A 19353-nucleotide genomic window follows, 5' to 3' on the forward strand; every position below is an offset into this window, starting at 1 on the left:
TTTATATTCCCTCCAGTGTTTTTCCTTTTTTTGCAGCTCTTGCTTTATATCTCAACTTATCCATTGAATTGCCGCTTGGTTTATGCTCTTGACCTTTGGTATGCAATCAGATATTTCTTCTCTCAAACAATTTCTAACCACTTCCCATGTGCTACTGACATTCTTCACTAGCTTCTCAAGCCATGGCTATGTTGAAAGATGCCTCCTTAGTCTCTCATAATTATATATATATAATTTATCCAGGATTGCATTTGCTTGAGAGAGTGTACTACAGTGTTGCTAAAATTTTAAAAGAGGTATATGTGGTTACTGAGAGTTTGGGAAAGACTAGTAGTCCAACAACTGATGCATCTTCTCCATCCTCTCAAATAGGCTGGGATGTGCTTACACTCCTAAGTGCTTTCTCTTTTATTCTCGCACTTATTTTTAAAATTTCTAAATTCATTTTTATTTATTAGATAAAAGGGCTGATACAACACTGCTAATTATATATAATCAGTAAAAAATATTATCAAAACCAGCTAATCAGAATATCATAACATGTAACAGGAACTGATGTCACTATATTTATATTAGGTATCATTTAAAAATGTAATAGTAATTTTTCACTTTACAACAAATAGATTCTCTTAAAAATACATACTGATCATATTGCAAATTCAGAAGTGAGACAAAGATTCTATTCTTTTACTGGTCCAAGGGATAAGATCAGAACAAAAATCAAAAGGTAACAACTCATCTGGTTTGGTCACATTACCAGATCTAACAGCCTCCCAATGCAAGTCCTTCTGGAAATTATTCAATGAAACTCAAAATAAGATCCACAATAAGTGGAATAGATAATAAAACAAAAATTTTTAAAATAATTAAGGAAAAACTTAATTCACAGAGTAAAAAGCAATGGGGAGCCCAAGAAATTATTTGAAGAATTATGTGAGGATTATCTCCTGGTATCTTTCTTTATGTGACTTCTACCCATGAAAGATTGTAAACCTATTCCACATTCGTATATTGTTGGCAGGCTAAGGATTTTTTTTTTTTTTTTTTTATTTATTTTTATATAGTCCGGAAACCCTGCTCTTAACATGGAACTTTTTCAAGCCACTTCAGGCCTCCAATAAAGCGGGGTGGTGGTCCCACATTGGATGATGAAATTCATCTACCACTTAAAGACAATCACATACATCTATGCCTATGGCAGGATTCCAATCCACAGCCTTAGTTGGCTGATTGGAGAGTAGATATTCTAACTAATCAAGACAACCAGGACTCAATGGCTTTATTATTGGATTGTGGAAAGAAGAGGCTAAACATTTCTTTTCCATTAATGGGATCATTTTTCAAGAGCACAAAACTCCTTGACGTGCTCTATTATACCTTAAAATTGGCAACTCTGTGTAAGACTAGAGAAACAATAAAGTAATTATTAATTTCAACATCTTTCTCAATCGCCTAAGATGGGTTGCAGCTACCATGAACAATAGTTTTTGAGTCCAATCTATCAGCAGCCAAGTTATTTAAATTTCTGTAAAAAAGTTCAGATCACTTATACTCTTGATGTTTATTACCCATTTTCTTCTAGGTTTTAGACTTCTAGGAATAGACTAAACAGAATTGTCTGAAACTTTCACAATTTTGGGAAGCTATCTTACTCAGTACCCTTCATGACTGTGCTGAATAAGTTATTATTTTATAATAATTTCAGTGATATTTTGTAGAATTCTAATAGTTACAGATTGAGCATATCCCAACATTTAATGTCATGTATTATAACATTTTTCCACGTAGTTAGCCTAGTGGCTATGCATTTCGCAATCATATGCCTGAGGAAGGAGTGTCCTAGGTTCGATTCCTGTCGATGGCATGAGGAACTTAAGTGTCTTCCTCAGCCATAGCCAAGTTAGCTGGTTTTGGGCATGGATAGCAGGGTTTTTTCCACCAGTTTATCTGGGATTTTTCATCCCGCAAGCAGGCAAACCGGCCCCGTGAACACACAGGCTACAGTCATAGGATATAGTACGGCAAGGAAGGCAACGGGAAACCATCTTGCTCATAATCATTTCCCTAGATGATGGCATATATAGCTATCCTCAAACATCTGTAAGGCTAAATACTATCAAATCAATTATAACATTTGCTATAATTTTCAATTGTTACTGTATTTTATTTTGTCTCTTGAACTATATGCAAAGAATATGAACTTTCTGCTTTCATTAGAGAATTTATTTCCAAAGTAAGCAAATTCTGTATCTTAATTACTTATATTTGTCTACTACTTATGTATATATTTTTCCGTTCATGATAAAAAAAAACTAACATGACTTACCCAATCACCAAATTCAATAAATTATGGTTAAAAGTGGAGGAATATTGGGCAAATCCATTATATACAGAGTTTAGAGAGTTATGTTATTAGAGAGATGCCTTGGAAGATTATGAAATAGACACTTCAGCTATGGAATGGTCAGCAACTCAAAATTCATATACAATAATGATTTGATTTCTGTAAGACACGCTACAAAAACTGATAGGATTGCTCAAACAATTTCAAAGCATGGATGAAAAATAATAAAATCCTACTGCAGAAAATTAAACAGACAAATGAATATCAAACTGATGGAGAAGGTACAGAAATGGAGGGATCTAGAATCAGTATAAGAACAGGAATAGCAAGAACAGCAAAAGCAGTATAAACAAGACAGGAAAACCTCGGTTAATGCAATTAATTAATCCATCCATTAATGCGCGCTAAGCGAATGAAATAAACAATAAGAATAATTGAATAATATAAGCACGTAAACACAAGAAAGATATTTAATTAGCCAAATATTTCGGTCTGAAAATTGTAGACCATCTTCAGTGGAATACTAACAATAGATCATTTAAAAATATTCAATTTTCAGAACCGAAATATTTGGCTAATTAAATATCTTTCTTGTGTTTACGTGCTTATATTATTCAATCTTTATGTCACAAGTATCCTTAAAATATCAATAAGAATAATTATAATTCATCCATCAGTTAGCATAAATTTGAAAAAAAAAAATTTACAGCATAAGTAATATTAGAGGATAAAATCGACAAAAGTTAATTAATAATAATCAATTGCTTTTAAATTTTTATTTAATGTCTAAATTTGATTGAGCTAATAAATTAAAGACTTAATTCCGTATATTAGTCAAGTAAATAATAGTTTAATATCTGACATGTTTCACTGACTAATATCTGTCAGCATTTGATCGAGCTATTTTTTTACAAAAAAATAAATAAATAAATAAATAAAAAATAAAGATGTTTGAATAGTGCTCATCTTGTCATGCAATTTGGGATAGCTGGCAATCGCTTTATCAAGTTAGTCAAGTAAATAATAGTTTAATATCCGACATGTTTCACTGACTAATATCTGTCAGCATTTGATTGAACTATTTTTTTACAAAAAAAAAAATAAAAATAAAGATGTTTGAATAGTGCTCATCTTGTCATGCAATTTGAGATAGCTGGCGATCGCTTTATCAAGATTTCAGCAGACTTTGAAGCTTTGTTCCATATCAGGATATCAGCATCAAACAAAATTTCCTTAGCATGCTCAGTGTGATTGAAAACTAGCTCGAGTTCTTTTGTAGTTAGCTTTTTAGTCATAACATTCTCTGCTTGTTCACACTCCTCTTCTTCATACGCATGCTGTTCTTCTTGTTGAAGGAGATCATTCTCACTTAACTGTTCTGAATGGGAATTGAGCAAGTTTCTCACATCATTATTATCCAGTTCATTAAATACAAGTTCTTTTCCAATTGAGCTGATTTCTTCAATAATGTTAGATCCTGGATTTTGAGCATGATAAACTAACATGTTTTAAGTTTAAAGTCATCTTCTGCATTGCCTCCTAATAAAAGCGTAAGATGATGTTTAGATACTTTGTATCCTAGTTGAGATGCTTCAGTTTTAGCTAGGAAAGTTTTTGTTGGCATAAGCTTCCAAAAGAGACCAATTTTGTCGATGCTGAATATTTGATGATTGTCATAATCACCCTCCTGAATTATCCTTTGTAATTCTTCAGGAAACTTGGCAGCAGAATCTTTATCAGCACACTAGGCAGATTCTCCACTTATTCTTACATTATGTAGTCCAGTTCAATTTTTAAAACAGTTAAACCATCCTAAACTCACTTTATTGTGAGTTTAGGATTATTTAAAGTTATTATTAATACATTGCACAGATGAAACATGATTGACGGACAAAGACAATAACTCAATGGCATCCACATAAAGGAAGACAAATGCCGGACAACTGGAAGATGACCTAAGAGATAGTTGGAGAATGCGTGCATTGGAAGCCTTCAAACAGAGGAGACAACTGGGGAAGGCCTATAACTAAAATGGTTATAAAAGGGCTTAGAAGAAGAGTTACTAGCACACAGTGGCAGTCTTCCTAAGTTCTTCCATAATGAATGATGAACACTGCATAACAATGAGGTGAGAGTCCCATCATAAATCTCTTATTATGAAAGAAGTATTTAACAAATTTTAGTAATTTTAGTTTCAATGGTTTACAATGCACTTATAAATTCTCCTTGTACTGCCAGTTATCAGGTTCATATGTCTACTTTAAAACACAACAACAAAACAAATAGTTTTTTATTGTATCTTTCATTAATTTCAGGAATATGGTGGTCAACACAATCATCTATTTGCTTGATACTTTCTTGTTGAACCATTAAAGACTGGGTGCTATATCTACAGAAATAAGAAAAACAGATAAATTATAATTTCATAATTATGATGTTTAGTATCAGTAATGATGTTCCTTATGATGGTAATTGTGGACAGGGAGTTGAAGTTTAGAGGACATTTGACTGGAAATGCACTGAATTTGTTCTCACTGTGATGAGAGGAATCCTAATGGGACTTTTTCACTTGAAGGTGAGTTAGCCAATTTCATATGGAGGTAGCAGGGTTTTTCTTCTGGAAACTCAGGTTTTTCTTCCCTCATACATACAAGCACAGATGCTGAAGAACACATTGGCATTATTATTATGTACAACATTCTAAGATATTAATAAAGCTATATCTGGATTATTGTGCATGGATTAGATCTGATTGTCTTGGTTCCTTGAGGATGAGATGAGATGTGTGGATTTGAACATCTGTGCCAGAAAGTGAAAGAACAAGTGGCCAAACATACATATTTTTTGAGACATACAATTTTACAATTTGATTATTCAAAAAAAAAACATTTTTAAAGCAATACTGGAATAAACTTACCACGAACATAATGGTCTTGAATGTCTGTTATTCCAATTTCTTTCATATCCTCTAAAAATTTATTAATGCCAACTTTATTCTGGTGGTTCTGAGGGCGCCATTTATCTTCAGCTGCTCGAAGCTTTACAGATTCTAATAACTTGTCCTTTGTTTCATTGATTATTCTTTCAACATCTGTTTGAAGTAAACTATTCAATGCGAATGACAAATCTAATCCAATTTCTGAAAGCTGAAAATGTGCAGGAATTTTAAGCATTTAAAGTATTTGCACAGAGAAAGCATCAAGTCTATGCCTTTCTAAAGCTTAAATGACATTTAATAAAAAGTAATATAATTTAATACACATCATTAAACCTAATTTCAAATATGTCATATATAGTAGTCAGATTTTTTAAATTCTAGTTAGGCTAACTGATTTAGTGGCTAATCCTTCATTTAAAAAAGCTTAAATACTATTTGGATGGATGCCACTATGTGATAGCCTTTAAAATACATCTCGAAGACTCCAATACATTAACCAAACTAAATAACTGTTGTAATAAATTTGAAATGAATTTAAACAATAAAAAAAGGTAAAGTATGAAAATAAAAAACACAAAATATTAATTACACTCTCAATAATGAACTAAGAGAGTTGGTTGCAGAATGTCTGAAAAAAAGTTTGCAGTTTTTAAGCATAAAACATCATTTTTATATCAATTTTTATATCAGCTTCCTGATATATATATATATATATATAAAAACTGTCTAGCATTAATTAAGTAGTAAATGATTTTCACTGCCTGATGTGAGACAATCATCCTGCTTCTACTGAGGCCTCAAATGGCACCACAAAGTACCATGTTTAACAGTGTTTCCTGAATTATAAAATCTTTAGCTCAGGCATAGTACTAAAAATATGATAGCCTTACAATCTTTTTGGTTGGGATTCACATAAAAACTCAAAGCATCTAAGAAATTTTTTTTAATTATATTAAATTGTAAACTCTGATTCCTTGTCCTTTCTTTCGATCTTTTAAGTTCATTCTATGATCATGAAGGCACTTTTGATCATCAGAAACAGTCGAGTACTTTTCTCAGATTTAATCATCAGTATGGAGAAAGATTTTATTCTTAATAATTGAAGTTAAATCATTAATAATATAATAAACAACTAAAACCCTGAAAACAACCTGGCTTAACCTCCCTACTGACCGAGGTGGATGTAATAGTGAGGCCAAATTGCACTTTTTATCCATGTTATTCAACAGGTGTTATAGAATCGTATCCAGATTTAGCTGGATGTCTATAGATGTCATGGCCCGTTGCAGGGTTAATCTAACCATCTGCTTCTTAGAATGTTCCTTATTAAATGCTATTTCTTGTCAATTGTTTTTTATTTGAAGTGTGAGGAAGCAACATGAAATTAGATATAAATAACTTATTATAATCTAGTTTATTCAAAACAATATTTTTAAAAATGTTTTTATTAGTGCAGGTGAACAAAACACGGAAAGCTGCTACAGATCAACTACTAGAAAGAATTCATTTGCTATAACACTTTTTTCAGAAAGTCTTAGTCAAAACACTAGCAACTCTAGTCACTTTAAAAGAAATTCACTACAGCAAACTTTCCACTATAACAAATTATTCCCAAAGGAGCTCATAAGGAATAAAGTCATTATTAGTTCACTATAGTGATAGTCAAGTGTAGATTATATCAAACTGATTACACAAAAAAATGGAACAGAATATTAAGAATTTAACATTCTAAATGAATTGTTTAATTACCATTGGAGTCCAATCATTCAGTAATGCTGTAATTAAACACCAAAAAAGTAAATATACATAAAGTGAAAACAGTAGCAGTGAGGGATATTGAGAAAAAATATTTTTCCAAACTGGAAAACAGAGGGTCATTTGTGTTTTGATTCCATTATACAATAAATGTTTTCAGCTTTCTTTCAAGAAGGAATTTGTTTTTGTGTAGTACTTTATTTATTTTCTATTGTGCTGTGTGTCTTGTGAAAATGGGAATATCTACAAGGCACAACTCAGGCTCCAAATATCAAATAAAACTCTGATGTTGTTTTTGACTAATAGTTATCAATCTTAAATATGATACATTATATTGGATTTATTAGACAATGATTTTGATAAACATATATACATAATCGTTTTTTCACTAAATATGATACATTATATTGGATTTATTGGACCATGATTAACAATTATGTATATATGTTTATCAAAATCATGGTCCAATAAATCCAATATAATGTGTCATATTTAGTGAAAAGGACCAAATATTAATTATCAAAAAGTTATCAATCTTGTCAGTCAGTCATACAAAACACTAGAAGAGCAAGGAATCTACTATACACTTGCAATGATAATGGATCTGGTATGTCCTTCACTGATACAAAGAAAATCAATTTATGAACAAGTGACTACTGAAGGCAACTGTCCTTGAGATAGTGATATACTCTGAAAATCTGCTAATGATGAATATGAGATTTACTTCTAGAGAAGAAACAACATAATTATTTATAATTCTTTGGATGACCATAATTATTTATAATTCTTTGGATAACTCACTATCATATCTGTCACAGATCACAATATTTTAATAATACTAAGTTGTTGCTGTCAAAGGAATCTATTTAATTGAAAAAAATTTGCATTTTACATAAGGTTGGTTCAACTAGGCAATGACTTAAAAGCATAGGTTTAAATAGGTTTATACAAAATGGTGTTTTGTATAAACACATTTACATAAGCTATTCATTTCTAATTTTATTATACTACTGCTTGTTTCAACATGTCAACCAATTCTTCATCTCACAAAATAACAGTTATTATCCATTTAACACATTTTAAACAGCAGGTTCACATCAAGGAACACCCTCAAAGATTTTGCTGAAATCCACATAAACTACATCGCTATTACCATAAAATATTTCTCTTCAAATGAGAAAAACAGAAAGCAAACTCCTTAACAGAAGAATATTGTGCACTACTCAATATGTCAGTCCTATCAAAGAAACCCTAGATCTAATTGCTAATTAATTTTTCTTTACCACATTCTACAATACTTCCTTACCACAATCAAATTCCTGATATGCATTTTCAAAAATTATATAAGATCCTATGATGTTATTAATATTCAAATTAAAAAGCTTAAACTTGTGTTATGGAAAAAAGTACTGCAGGGTAAGGATGTTAGTAGTACATGAGAGATAGCTAAGGGTCATCTAGAGGAAGCAATATTAAATTGTATACCTAAAGTAAGGTGGGTTAATCAAGTAGGAGTTAGATGGATGAGTAATATCATTAAGCATGAGCTGCAGGAGAAGAAAATGCTGTGGAGGATATTATAAAGAGAAAGATGACTGGCAAACTCATGAACAGTATAAGGCTCAGGCAAGAAAACTGACCAGCATGGCAAGGAAGGCAAAATCAGATTATGACAAGAATCTAGCCAAGTAGCCCAAAGGAAATCCCAAAGAGTTCTTTCATTATGTAGAAAAGTAAGAAGAATGGCAATGGAAGATTAACCTTATTGGTTAATAATGATATTCATGAGACGACAGAAGCTGATAAAACAGGCAAGTCACTGAGTGACCACTTTGCAAGGCTATATCATCCTAGTGAGGTTACTGCTTTAATATATGTAACAGACACTAATGTGGGAACAGAAGTGGATGAATTGGAGGTTCTTAGGATATTGTAGCATCTCAATGTACATACAGCTGTGGGATTAAATGGGATATCAGCTCGGGTTTTGCGAGAATGCGCAAAGAAATGGTAATTCCTCTGACTACACCTTTAATTTAAGTCTTGGCTCTGGTAGGGTTCCAAGGGAGTGAAAAGAGGACAAAATAATTCCCTTGCCTTAGCAAGGTTCTAAGACTGCAGTAGCAAATTATAAACCAATCAGTATCTGAGGTGTGGTGGTAAAAGTACTGGAAAAATTGTTAAAAAAGATAATTCAAGAATGGGTGAATAAAAATATGAAACTGTATGAGGGGGCAACATGGCTTTGTGAAGGGCCAGTTACACCTAAGTAATTAGGTGTAACTGGCCTCTGAGTTGAATAAAGGAAATGGCTATAAGTGATTCTGCTGGATTTCTCAAATACATTTGACAGAGTACCAGATGGAACTCTGTTATGCAAATTAGAACAAATGGGGATGGATATCTCACTGGTTAAGTGGATAAGAGGGTGGCCGCTGGACAGATATCAAAAAGTGGTATATGGAGGGGAACAATCGAGGCAAAAACAGGTGACTAGTAGTATGCCACAAGGTTCAGTGCTAGGACCATTACTGTGTAATTTGTACATAAATGATATAGGAAATAACTTGAAAGGAAATATTCAGTTGTTTGATGATGATGCAAAATTAGGAATAGTAGTAGTTATAGTTAATATAATGTGTAGAGTAATAGTTAATCTAGACAATGTGGAGAGCTTGCAAGATGAATTAAATAGGCTATCTGTATGGGCAAAAGATAATGTGTGTCAGTTCAATGTGGAGAAATGTCAAGTTATGCATTTTGGGATAAACAGATAACAAGCTGTGCATCACATTGATGTCACTGTACTCCATGAAATAGAGGAAGCTAGAGATTTAGAGGTGGTGGTAGACAGAGAGTTAGAGTTTAGAGGACATATTGCTAAGGTAGCCCATAAGATTACTTGGCTATTGAAAAACACATTAACATGCAGAGATAAGGAAGAGTTGTTATACCTCTTTATAAGGCCTTGATACGCCAACATCTGGATTAATGTGCTCAAGTCTGGTCCCCTGGGTTTCTTGGAGATGAGGAAGCAGTGGAGAGAATTCAAAGGTGAGTGACCAAGAAGTGGTCTGTGGAATGTTCCCTATGAAGATAGATTGAGAGTGTGTGGATGGATTGTAGAAGGGTTCATAGGAGAAAAAGAGGGAATATGATAGAAACATTTAAGTTGCTTAAAGGGTTTTATAGGATTGATGCAGGGGAAATGTTTCAGCACATGGCTAGAGGGGGCCAGAACAAGGAACAAGGGGTCATCCCTGGAAATTGAATAAAGGTGTGGTTAGTAGGGGTGTGAGGACTAGACTTTTTGCTTGGAGAGTTGTGAATGAGTGGAATGAATTGCCAAAATTAGTTGTGAGTGCTTTGTCTGTTAATGGGTTCAAGGAGAGGTATGATAGATTGTGTGGTTAGTTTAGGTCTCCAGTGATGAGTTTCTGGACTCCATGGAGGCACCTGTACAATAATAATAAAAATAACATAAACTTTTTATTCTTGAGAGATACTTGTGACATTAAATTAAGAATTATAAACACGTTAACACAAGAATATTTAATTCTTACATTAGTCTAATGTTATCTTTAATTGAATTTATAAATTAAGATTGTTATATGAAATTGTGAATTAATACCTATAATTTATTCATCACTCTGATGAAATTTACCTCTCTTTAATGTAACATCACACAGCTCGTTCTACTTTTGAATGATCAATTGTTTGTATTCCACCTTATAAAAACTGTTCCTATCAAGCCACTGAGAATAGTCTGTTAGTTTCAGACTGAAATATTTGGCAATATTAAAATATTCTTGTGTTAACGTGTTTAAAATTCTTAATTTTCATTCAATACTAACTTCCTATTGACAATTTCCAATAGGAAATTTAGTGTATTATCGATTAGAATTTCAATATTATTAGATCTTATGTTGTGGTATTCTAAACCACTTCTAACTGCATAAATTTATGTAAATCTTGGCTTTTCTCTGGATCTTTTCCTGCCATTTCTGATATTACATACCTGCTTTGTGAACCTTTCCTCTCTCATTCTGTTTAAGTGACCATACAATATGAGATCAATTCTGCTTACACATTCTAGCTAACAATGTCAAGTTCCTTCTTAATGTACTTTTTAATATGATTCTGCCATTGATGTTTCTGTTTTCACTTCCATAATATTTACAGAATTCTCATATCTGTGATCTCTAGTCTACAATTATCTACAAAATAATTGTTGATCCCTAGATCAACAATTCTACTTCTCGATCCAGGTATATCATATCAATAATTAATGGTTTGAATACTATTTTATATACAACTAGTGTTTTGACTAATTTCTCTCTCATTCTATATAAATTCATTCTGATGAATCCTCAGCATACGTGTCTAAAAACACAGTGGTTCAGAAGGCCAGCTTCCAGTTAGTGCATGGGCCCGAACTCGTCAGTAACAAGCCAGGATGTTTCCTGATCAACTGGTGCATAAGCTCGCTGCTACATACTCTGCCAGGTTATGCCTAGAGAGGGAGTCTGAGTAGTGGTATGTGGGGACACTGTCGAGGCCACATCATGGCATGGAGGCTGATTTCTCTCTATATGAATGTCAGGTTCAAAAGTCTATCTTCTCTCACTGTACGTTCCTCTATATCCTTCCATCTAATCAAACTTATAAAGACTCTCACAAACAATAACAGTGACACTGCAATAAAAGTGAATCTTCTTCATAAACTAATCCCATCAAAAAAGTCATATCACAACCAGCCACAACATACAAATCATTCAAATCTCTTCACTAAAAAATTCACTTTCACATCCACTTTATTAAAATCCATGGCATTAACATAAACATAAATGATGTCCACCATCATTTGCAGTCTTCCAGACCAGACATCTAATTTCTGACAGAAACCCAGATCACAGCCACATCTACTGCTGTCCACAACAGTGCCCTAACTACACACTTCATGATTATTTTCCCCACAAGGGTGGCACCTATGCCTTTGTGAAAATCCAACATGGCCTGCCAGAGAATGGCTCATTTAGAATCTCCTTCTTTTGACCTTCTCTGGTTCAAAGTTATATTGCCACATCTAGTAACTTTCATTTGTTGCATTTACTGGCCTCCAAACTAATAATTACTCAGATGTCTTCACATTCCATTCCATGAAACTTGACCACCTGCAATCCAGCTATCTAAATAGTGAGGTCATCTTCCTGGATGACTTCAACAACGTCCACAATTCCAACTGGCTCTCCTACTCCAACACCCCTGACCAAGCAGGATGAGAAGCAGGTCACCTCTCCTCTCAGCAACTCAGACCTCAATCTTGTACAAGTCTCCTCTCTCAGAGAATGCCTCCCTTCCAACCACTTCTGACCTCACATCATCTGGCACTACAAAGGAGCCAATTGGGATGACTTCTGGAATTTCTACTTAACCTTTCTTGGTCTGACAATTGCTTCTACTCACCTGATCCTAACACCTGTTGTGAATGAGTCACAGAAATTATTTTCACTAGTATGAAGACCTTCATTCCCCATTCAATTCATAATCCACATCCACTTTACAAGCCCTGGTTCAACCAAAAATGTGTCAAAGCAGTCAGAGCAAAAAAATTCAGTTTACTGCATGTAGCTCACATCAAGAACTCCAGTTTCCTACTCTGCCTATACCAAAGCACACAACATATGCAAATCAATCATCAGTAGATCCAAATCTTATTTCATAAAGGATACCAGCAGAAAACTCACCTACTGTCCAAATGGAAGCTGTGCCCTTCTAGTCACTTGCTAAGCAGGCAACTTCTGCTCTCCTGCACTTCCACCTCTGTCTCATCCTGAGGCATCACTCTTTTCCTCAAATTCCTGCACAGATGACCAAGAGAAATCACCTCCTACCATACTGGAATCCGAGCACCATATGCCTCCTTCAGTTTTTCGACAAAAATGCATCAGAAAACTACTAAATAACTTGGATACTATAAAAGTCTTCTGGTCCTGATGGCATCTCCCCAATTGTTCTTAAACGTTGTATTTGAGAGCTAACACCCATCCTGCATCATTTCTATAATTTATTATAGATATCTGGTACATATTCCAATACATGAAAACAATCTCATATCCATTCTATTGCATAAAACAGGGAAAGAAGTCTACTGTGAAACTACTGACCAATTGCCATCATCTCTGTTCTCTCCAAAATAATGGAGAACGTTATCAATAGCCAACTCCTTCACTACTTGGAGGCCCACAAATTAATCATAAATTACCAGTATGGATTCCACCATTCAAAATCAAAAGCTGACATCACTCACCACTGGACATTTACCATAGAAAGGTTTGAAGAAACTTGTGCTGTTGCCCCTTGACATTTCCAAAGCTTTTGACACCTAAAACCTCTCTAAACATGGCTGATACTATCCAGAAGAGGAATAGGTATTTTATAAATAGGTATATATTTATTTTTAATAGGTATTTTAATGGGCATTGGTCTGCCAAACACTTAACATCCATCCATAGTTCTGCTTCAAAGTTATCAATCTAACTTCTTATCCTCTTTTTTATATTCCACCTGCTGCTTTTCTTTGGTACAGAGCCTTCCCTGTGCCATATTCCCCAATGACAATCTCTCCAGCAATCCAAGAAAAACTAACAGATACTCTCTCTCTCTCTCTCTCTCTTCCTAATCACTTGCCCACACATGGCACTATTGTGTTCAAGGTTTTGTGACTTCAAATGGAGTTGGAAAGAAATGTTTCCTTTTTCAAAACAATTTAAGGAGAGATCTCTTGATTATTTGTCCTTAGTAAAAATTCAATCTGCACTTGAATCCAGTTGGCTGTTTTTCAAGTTTCTCTTTCAGAATTTTTATTTCTCTAAAGTTTCTTTTCGGGGTGCTTAAGGGTCAAAGCTGTATAACTGAGAGGAGACCTCCGCATAGCCTTTAAAGGAATGCGGAGAACCGACCAGTGCTTCTGACCTAATGTCCAATCCTCACCTTCTCGTGGTGCACCCTGTTGGGTATCTACTTTGATACTGGACGAACGAGGATGGGCTGGCAATTTGGGATTTAGCCAACCAAATTGTATTCTTATTGGTTAAACCAAAATAAAAAATGATGGTACAACATGACAAAATTTCATGCTGGCTGGGGCGTCGCCCAGTTAAACAAGGCCCCCGTTGTTTTCGCCAGGGAACCAGGGCGAACAGCAAAAAGTCAGCTACTGGAACAAATCTGAAAACAAACCATAACTCAACATCACCAGAGTTAAAGATCGGTACTATCAACGTAAGAAGCCTGAATGGCAAAGAAATGGAGCTAGCTGAGGAATTAGATATGTACCAGATTGACATAATAGGGGTGACTGAAACAAAAAAGACCAAAACTGGTGAGATCTTTCTGAGCAATAAATACAAAATGTTATATTCAGGCAATAACAATCAAGGAAAAGAAGGAGTAGCCATAGTATTCAACACAAAATACGAGGCTAATCTTCTTGAATGGCAGTCAGTCTCAAGTAGAGTAATGTGGGCAAATATGAGAATAGGGAACTGGACAATGAGACTTATTTGTGCCTATGGTCCCACAGAAGGTTCTACTAAGGTAGAAGTGGAGGAATATTTTGAGACTTTAGAAAAAGCAACTGACACAATTAAAAAGGAAAAGTTGGTCCTTGTTGGGGATCTAAATAGCAGAGTAGGAAATGATTGTGAAAAATACAAAAATATTTTGGGAAAATTTGGAGAAAAGAGCAAAGCTAATAATAATGGCAAATATCTGTTGGATTTCTGCTCAGGACATGGACTGGTTATTACTAACATGTGAATTTGTGCACATTTTTATGTGCACAAATTCATATGGAGAGAAGAGGCTAGGAATAAGAAAAGTCTCATTGACTATGTTATTGTTGATAGTGATGTTTTTTTCCCCTGGTGCAGGACACCAGAGTGTACAGAGGATTTGAAATTGGAAGTGATCACTATTTAGTCTTGAGCAGGATAAAATTGAATTTCATATTGAAAAGAATAACATGTAACAAAGTTTTAAAGTGAATAAAAGTTGAACAGCTCTCAGATGTGAACTGTAGACTAAAATAAAGAAAGATTATTGAAAAGAAAATGAAAGAGTTTGAGAACAGGAATCAAACCTTGGAGATTCAGTGGCAAACTCTGAAGAAAACATTGATTGATTCTGCCAGAGAGGCATGTGGTGAGGTTGTGTGCAAGGATAAAAAAATCAGAACTCCCTGGTGGACACAGGAAGTTAAAGAGGCAGTGAAGGAAAAGAAGAAAGCATATCAAAAGTTCCTGGCAAATAAGTCAGCTTTTACTCTTACAGAATACAGAGACAAATGTAAGAAAGCTAAACAGTGTGTAAAACTAGCTAAACAAAAGTAATGGGAGGACTTTGGCAAGGATATAGAAAATAAATATCAAGAAGGTGGCAAAATATTCTGGAGGGTGTTGAAGAAGCTTAGAAATGGAGGAAAGAGTGCTGTAAAAGGAGTTAGAGATGATAAAGGTGACATGAAAATAGGAGAAAAAGATATCCTTGAAGTATGGAGTAATTACTTTGAAAAACTGCTAAATGAAACAAGCAGTGATGACAGCACAGTGATAGAAAACACTGACCAGGCATGCTGTCAGGAATACATATCCATACTTGAAGTAGAAAAAGCTATCAAAGGTTTGAAATGTGGAAAGGCAGCAGGAGTAGATGATATTCGACCAGAAATGCTGAAGTATGGTGGTATAAAAGTCTTACAGTGGCTGCACTGCATAGTTCCGAAAGCCTGGACAGAGGGATGAATTCCCGATGATTGGAGTAGAGCTCTCATAGTACCCATATATAAAAAGGGAAATAAAACTGAATGTGAGAATTACAGAGGTATTTTCCTACTGAGTGTTCCTGGCAAGATCTATGCAAGTATACTTGAGAAACGGTTGAGAAGAAATGTGGAAGAAAAGCTTGGTGAAGAACTAGCTGGATTCAGGCCAAATAGAGGCTGCCAGGATTAGATCTTCACTTTACGACAAATAGTCGAGAAAGCATGGGAATATAACAAAGATCTGTATTTAAGTTTTGTCGATTTGGAAAAGGCATATGATAAGGTGCCAAGAGAGAAGCTATTCAATATGCTGCAGTTATATGGTGTCAATGGGGCATTATATCAAACAATACTTAGTCTTTATTTGAGTTGTCAGTCAGCAGTTAGAATTGAAGGAAGTACAGGAAGATGGTTTAATGTTAAATCTAGTGTGAGACAAGGATGTACATTATCTATATGGATCACATTATGAAGGAATGTGGTATTAAACCTGATATCAAAATTGGAGATGTTAATGTCAGCTCTTTGCTTTATGCGGATGATGTTATACTTCTAAATAAATCCACTACAAGTCTGCAAGATTCACTGACTAAATTGAATAACTGTTGTAATAGATATGGTATGAAGGTCAGCAATAAAAAGACAAAGACAATGAAAATAGGTAGAATCGTTGAAAATGTCAGCTGTGTTGTGAATGGAGAAGCTGTGGAATAAGTAAAACATTTCAGCTACTTATGCACGATTTTTACTGAAGATGGTAAATTAAATATAGAAATAGACAACAGAATCAGCAAAGCTGGTATGGTGGGAAGTCAATTGAATAAATTCATATGGAATAAGAGAGAAATTAGTCACAACACTAAATTAGCTGTATACAAGACAGTGTTCAAACCAGTTTTAACTTATGGATCTGAGAGCTGGGTCAGAAGTAAAACACTTGACCAAAGACTAGAGACCGCAGATATGAGAGTCCTGAGAAAGATTAGAGGCGTGAACAGATGCCATCAATGGCAATATCATATTAAAAATGAGGATATTAGGAAAGAACTTGACATTGTCAGCATCCAGGAATGCGTTAGCAGAGCTAATCTCAGGTGGTATGGTCACTTAAATAGAATGGGAAAGGAAAGATTAGCAAAACAAGTGTTCTCTGCCAGGTTGGCAGGAAAACAACTCAGAGGAAGACCAAGATATAGGTGGATTGATATGGTACAAAGTGCCTTAGACGATAGAAATATAAGATCTGATAATGTTGGAGTCTTGACAAGTAACAGACTGATTTGGAGGAAAATTGTAGATAGGAAGTTAGTAATGATGTAATTTTTTCATGTAGTACTGTCATATCCTGTACACCCCTTGAGGGTACATGGCAGGAATTTGATGATGATGAAGTTTCTTTTCAACTAAGCTTGCATAAATCTTTCCTGGAATATTCAATACAACTTATTCAATTTTAACATTCAGTTTTATTTTTCTTTTCATAGGGATAAAATAAAGTGTCCCTGCCACTCAAGCATCTGACAAAGATATAGCAATGGTTATTTTTGACACTATTAAAGCTCTACTACAATCATTTGGATTTCTGCCTTCTGACCCACTTTCTCAATAATGCAATGCTGCCAATCAAATAATAAAAGAAAAAAAAAAAAAATAATAATAATAATAGAAGAATGAGAAAAATAAAATAAAAAGTAATTATTTTTATACTTCCACATTTCAGTATTTTGAGTCAAAATAATGAAATGTGGAATAAATACTATTTATTCCAGATATCTTCCTACATTTCAAATTTGTGATAGTTTTTTCCCTGGTTAGATGATTAAATATGTACTCATAAGTACATTTCTCTTATAAATTTGCTATTATTCTGTAGTTGCTTATTTCATTTAATAATTTTTGAAGTAATCAATCATTATACACATTCATAATATTTTTGGCTACAGTTTTTATGTTGATTATCATTTCTTTTCTTCCATTTCTAAGAATGGAACAATGTAAATTTTTTTTCATTTATAATGTTCAAAAAACAAGTTTATTATCCTTTTCTATTTCCAGTGTAAACTAGTATTTGAGATTCCTACAGCTGAGTTAAGCTTGAGTTCTTCTATTGCATGAAGCAAGTGAGTACAACTGTCATCCTATTTTCTGAAACTATCATAATCTTGTGTTGAATAGTCATTTGTGCATCTGGTGATGATTGTGTTGAGTCTAGGCAAAGCTGATTGTACAAAATACTGAAAGGTTAAAGGAATATTTTTTGTAGTATTTATGTTGCTAATGTATAATAGTTTCCCAAGAACATCATTGTGAGAAAGATAAAATAAAAAAGTGATTATAAATTGTTAATTTAGTTGTAACAGTTTTATTTATGCAGCAACTGCTTAGTTTAGTTCTGTAATTACAGCTGAAGCAACAAAGCTATGAAGAGATCTGAAGGACTGCAATACTATGCTGAACCACTTTGAAGATATTTTCTTCACTTCTTATGTTTAAATGTATATTGTCTATAAATTATTTACTCTGACTAGTTTGATTGTTTTGCAGAGGAGGAGAAACCCTGTGTATGAAACTTGCTTTTAGTCGAAGGTATTATAAATGTGGCTCTCATTCCATGTGGGGTTCAACCAAAGATTCTAAATGCACTGTGAAGATGCTGACTATGTAGGAAAGCTGAAAACAAGTGTCACAGATGATTACATCATAAGTAATGAGTTTGCTTCAAACAAACATGCTTTCAAAATTTTTTTTATTTCAAAATTTTTCAGTTTAAAATTAACTGAAGACAGTATTCTACACTCACCTGATCACAATGACTTCTAATCACTGCAACACATTCAGCTGCAACAGTTGGTGCAACCTGAGTTGTAAAAACATTCCACGAAAAACTTTGAAAAAATAATTGCTGCAATTCCAACTTAGCCCACACTACAAATGCTGTAAAGAAAAATATATTTAAGCAAGATTTCTAAAAAAAATGGTGGTAAAAATAAGTACAGAAGGCACAAAATTATATCTATGGCAATCCAACGCACATATGATTGTAAATCTACAGCATAATTAGTAGCAGGGGTAGGTTAATTTTGCAATACAATTCTTATATCATCATCATACCATTCATTATCACATTAACAAAACTGAGATGCAATGAAAGAATAATGATATAAATATATCATGGTATTTTTCAAACCAAAACAAGTAATTTTCTATGAGGCTAACATATGTGCTGTGTGTTGTCTTTTCTGATATTAAATGTCAGTCTTGTTATCAAATAAATTTAAGATTTATATATGCATTTTTTTAAAATCAACTCTACACAAAAGGTCACAAAACCTATAACAGAAAAGCTGAAATGTATGTGGATATTGTTCAGCAGCTGCTCAAAGAGAAAGTGATCTATTCGGGTATTAGGTTTGGACAGATTTGGGATTTATGCAGTGTTAGGAGTCTTTGCGATGGAAAGTGGTATCTTGAATTGAAGAGGACACTAAGTTA

General features: G+C 33.9%; 1 protein-coding gene across 1 annotated transcript in view; it reads right to left on the bottom strand.

The window, feature by feature from the left end:
- The window catches only part of Exo84 (exocyst complex component Exo84), a 230949-nt gene that overhangs the window by 21074 nt on the left and 190522 nt on the right, over positions 1 to 19353 (bottom strand). The window contains exons 13-14 of the mRNA XM_090391515.1: positions 18662 to 18795; positions 5262 to 5490 (exon numbers count right to left, since the gene is read on the bottom strand). Of these exons, the coding sequence (XP_090247641.1) occupies positions 5262 to 5490; positions 18662 to 18795 (363 nt within the window). The remainder of the gene's footprint in view (positions 1 to 5261; positions 5491 to 18661; positions 18796 to 19353) is intronic.

This window comes from Typopeltis vanoorti, chromosome 4, assembly GCF_054136105.1.
Source record: "Typopeltis vanoorti isolate ZY-2024b chromosome 4, IOZ_Tvanoo_1.0, whole genome shotgun sequence".
Lineage (NCBI taxonomy): Eukaryota > Metazoa > Arthropoda > Arachnida > Uropygi > Thelyphonidae > Typopeltis > Typopeltis vanoorti.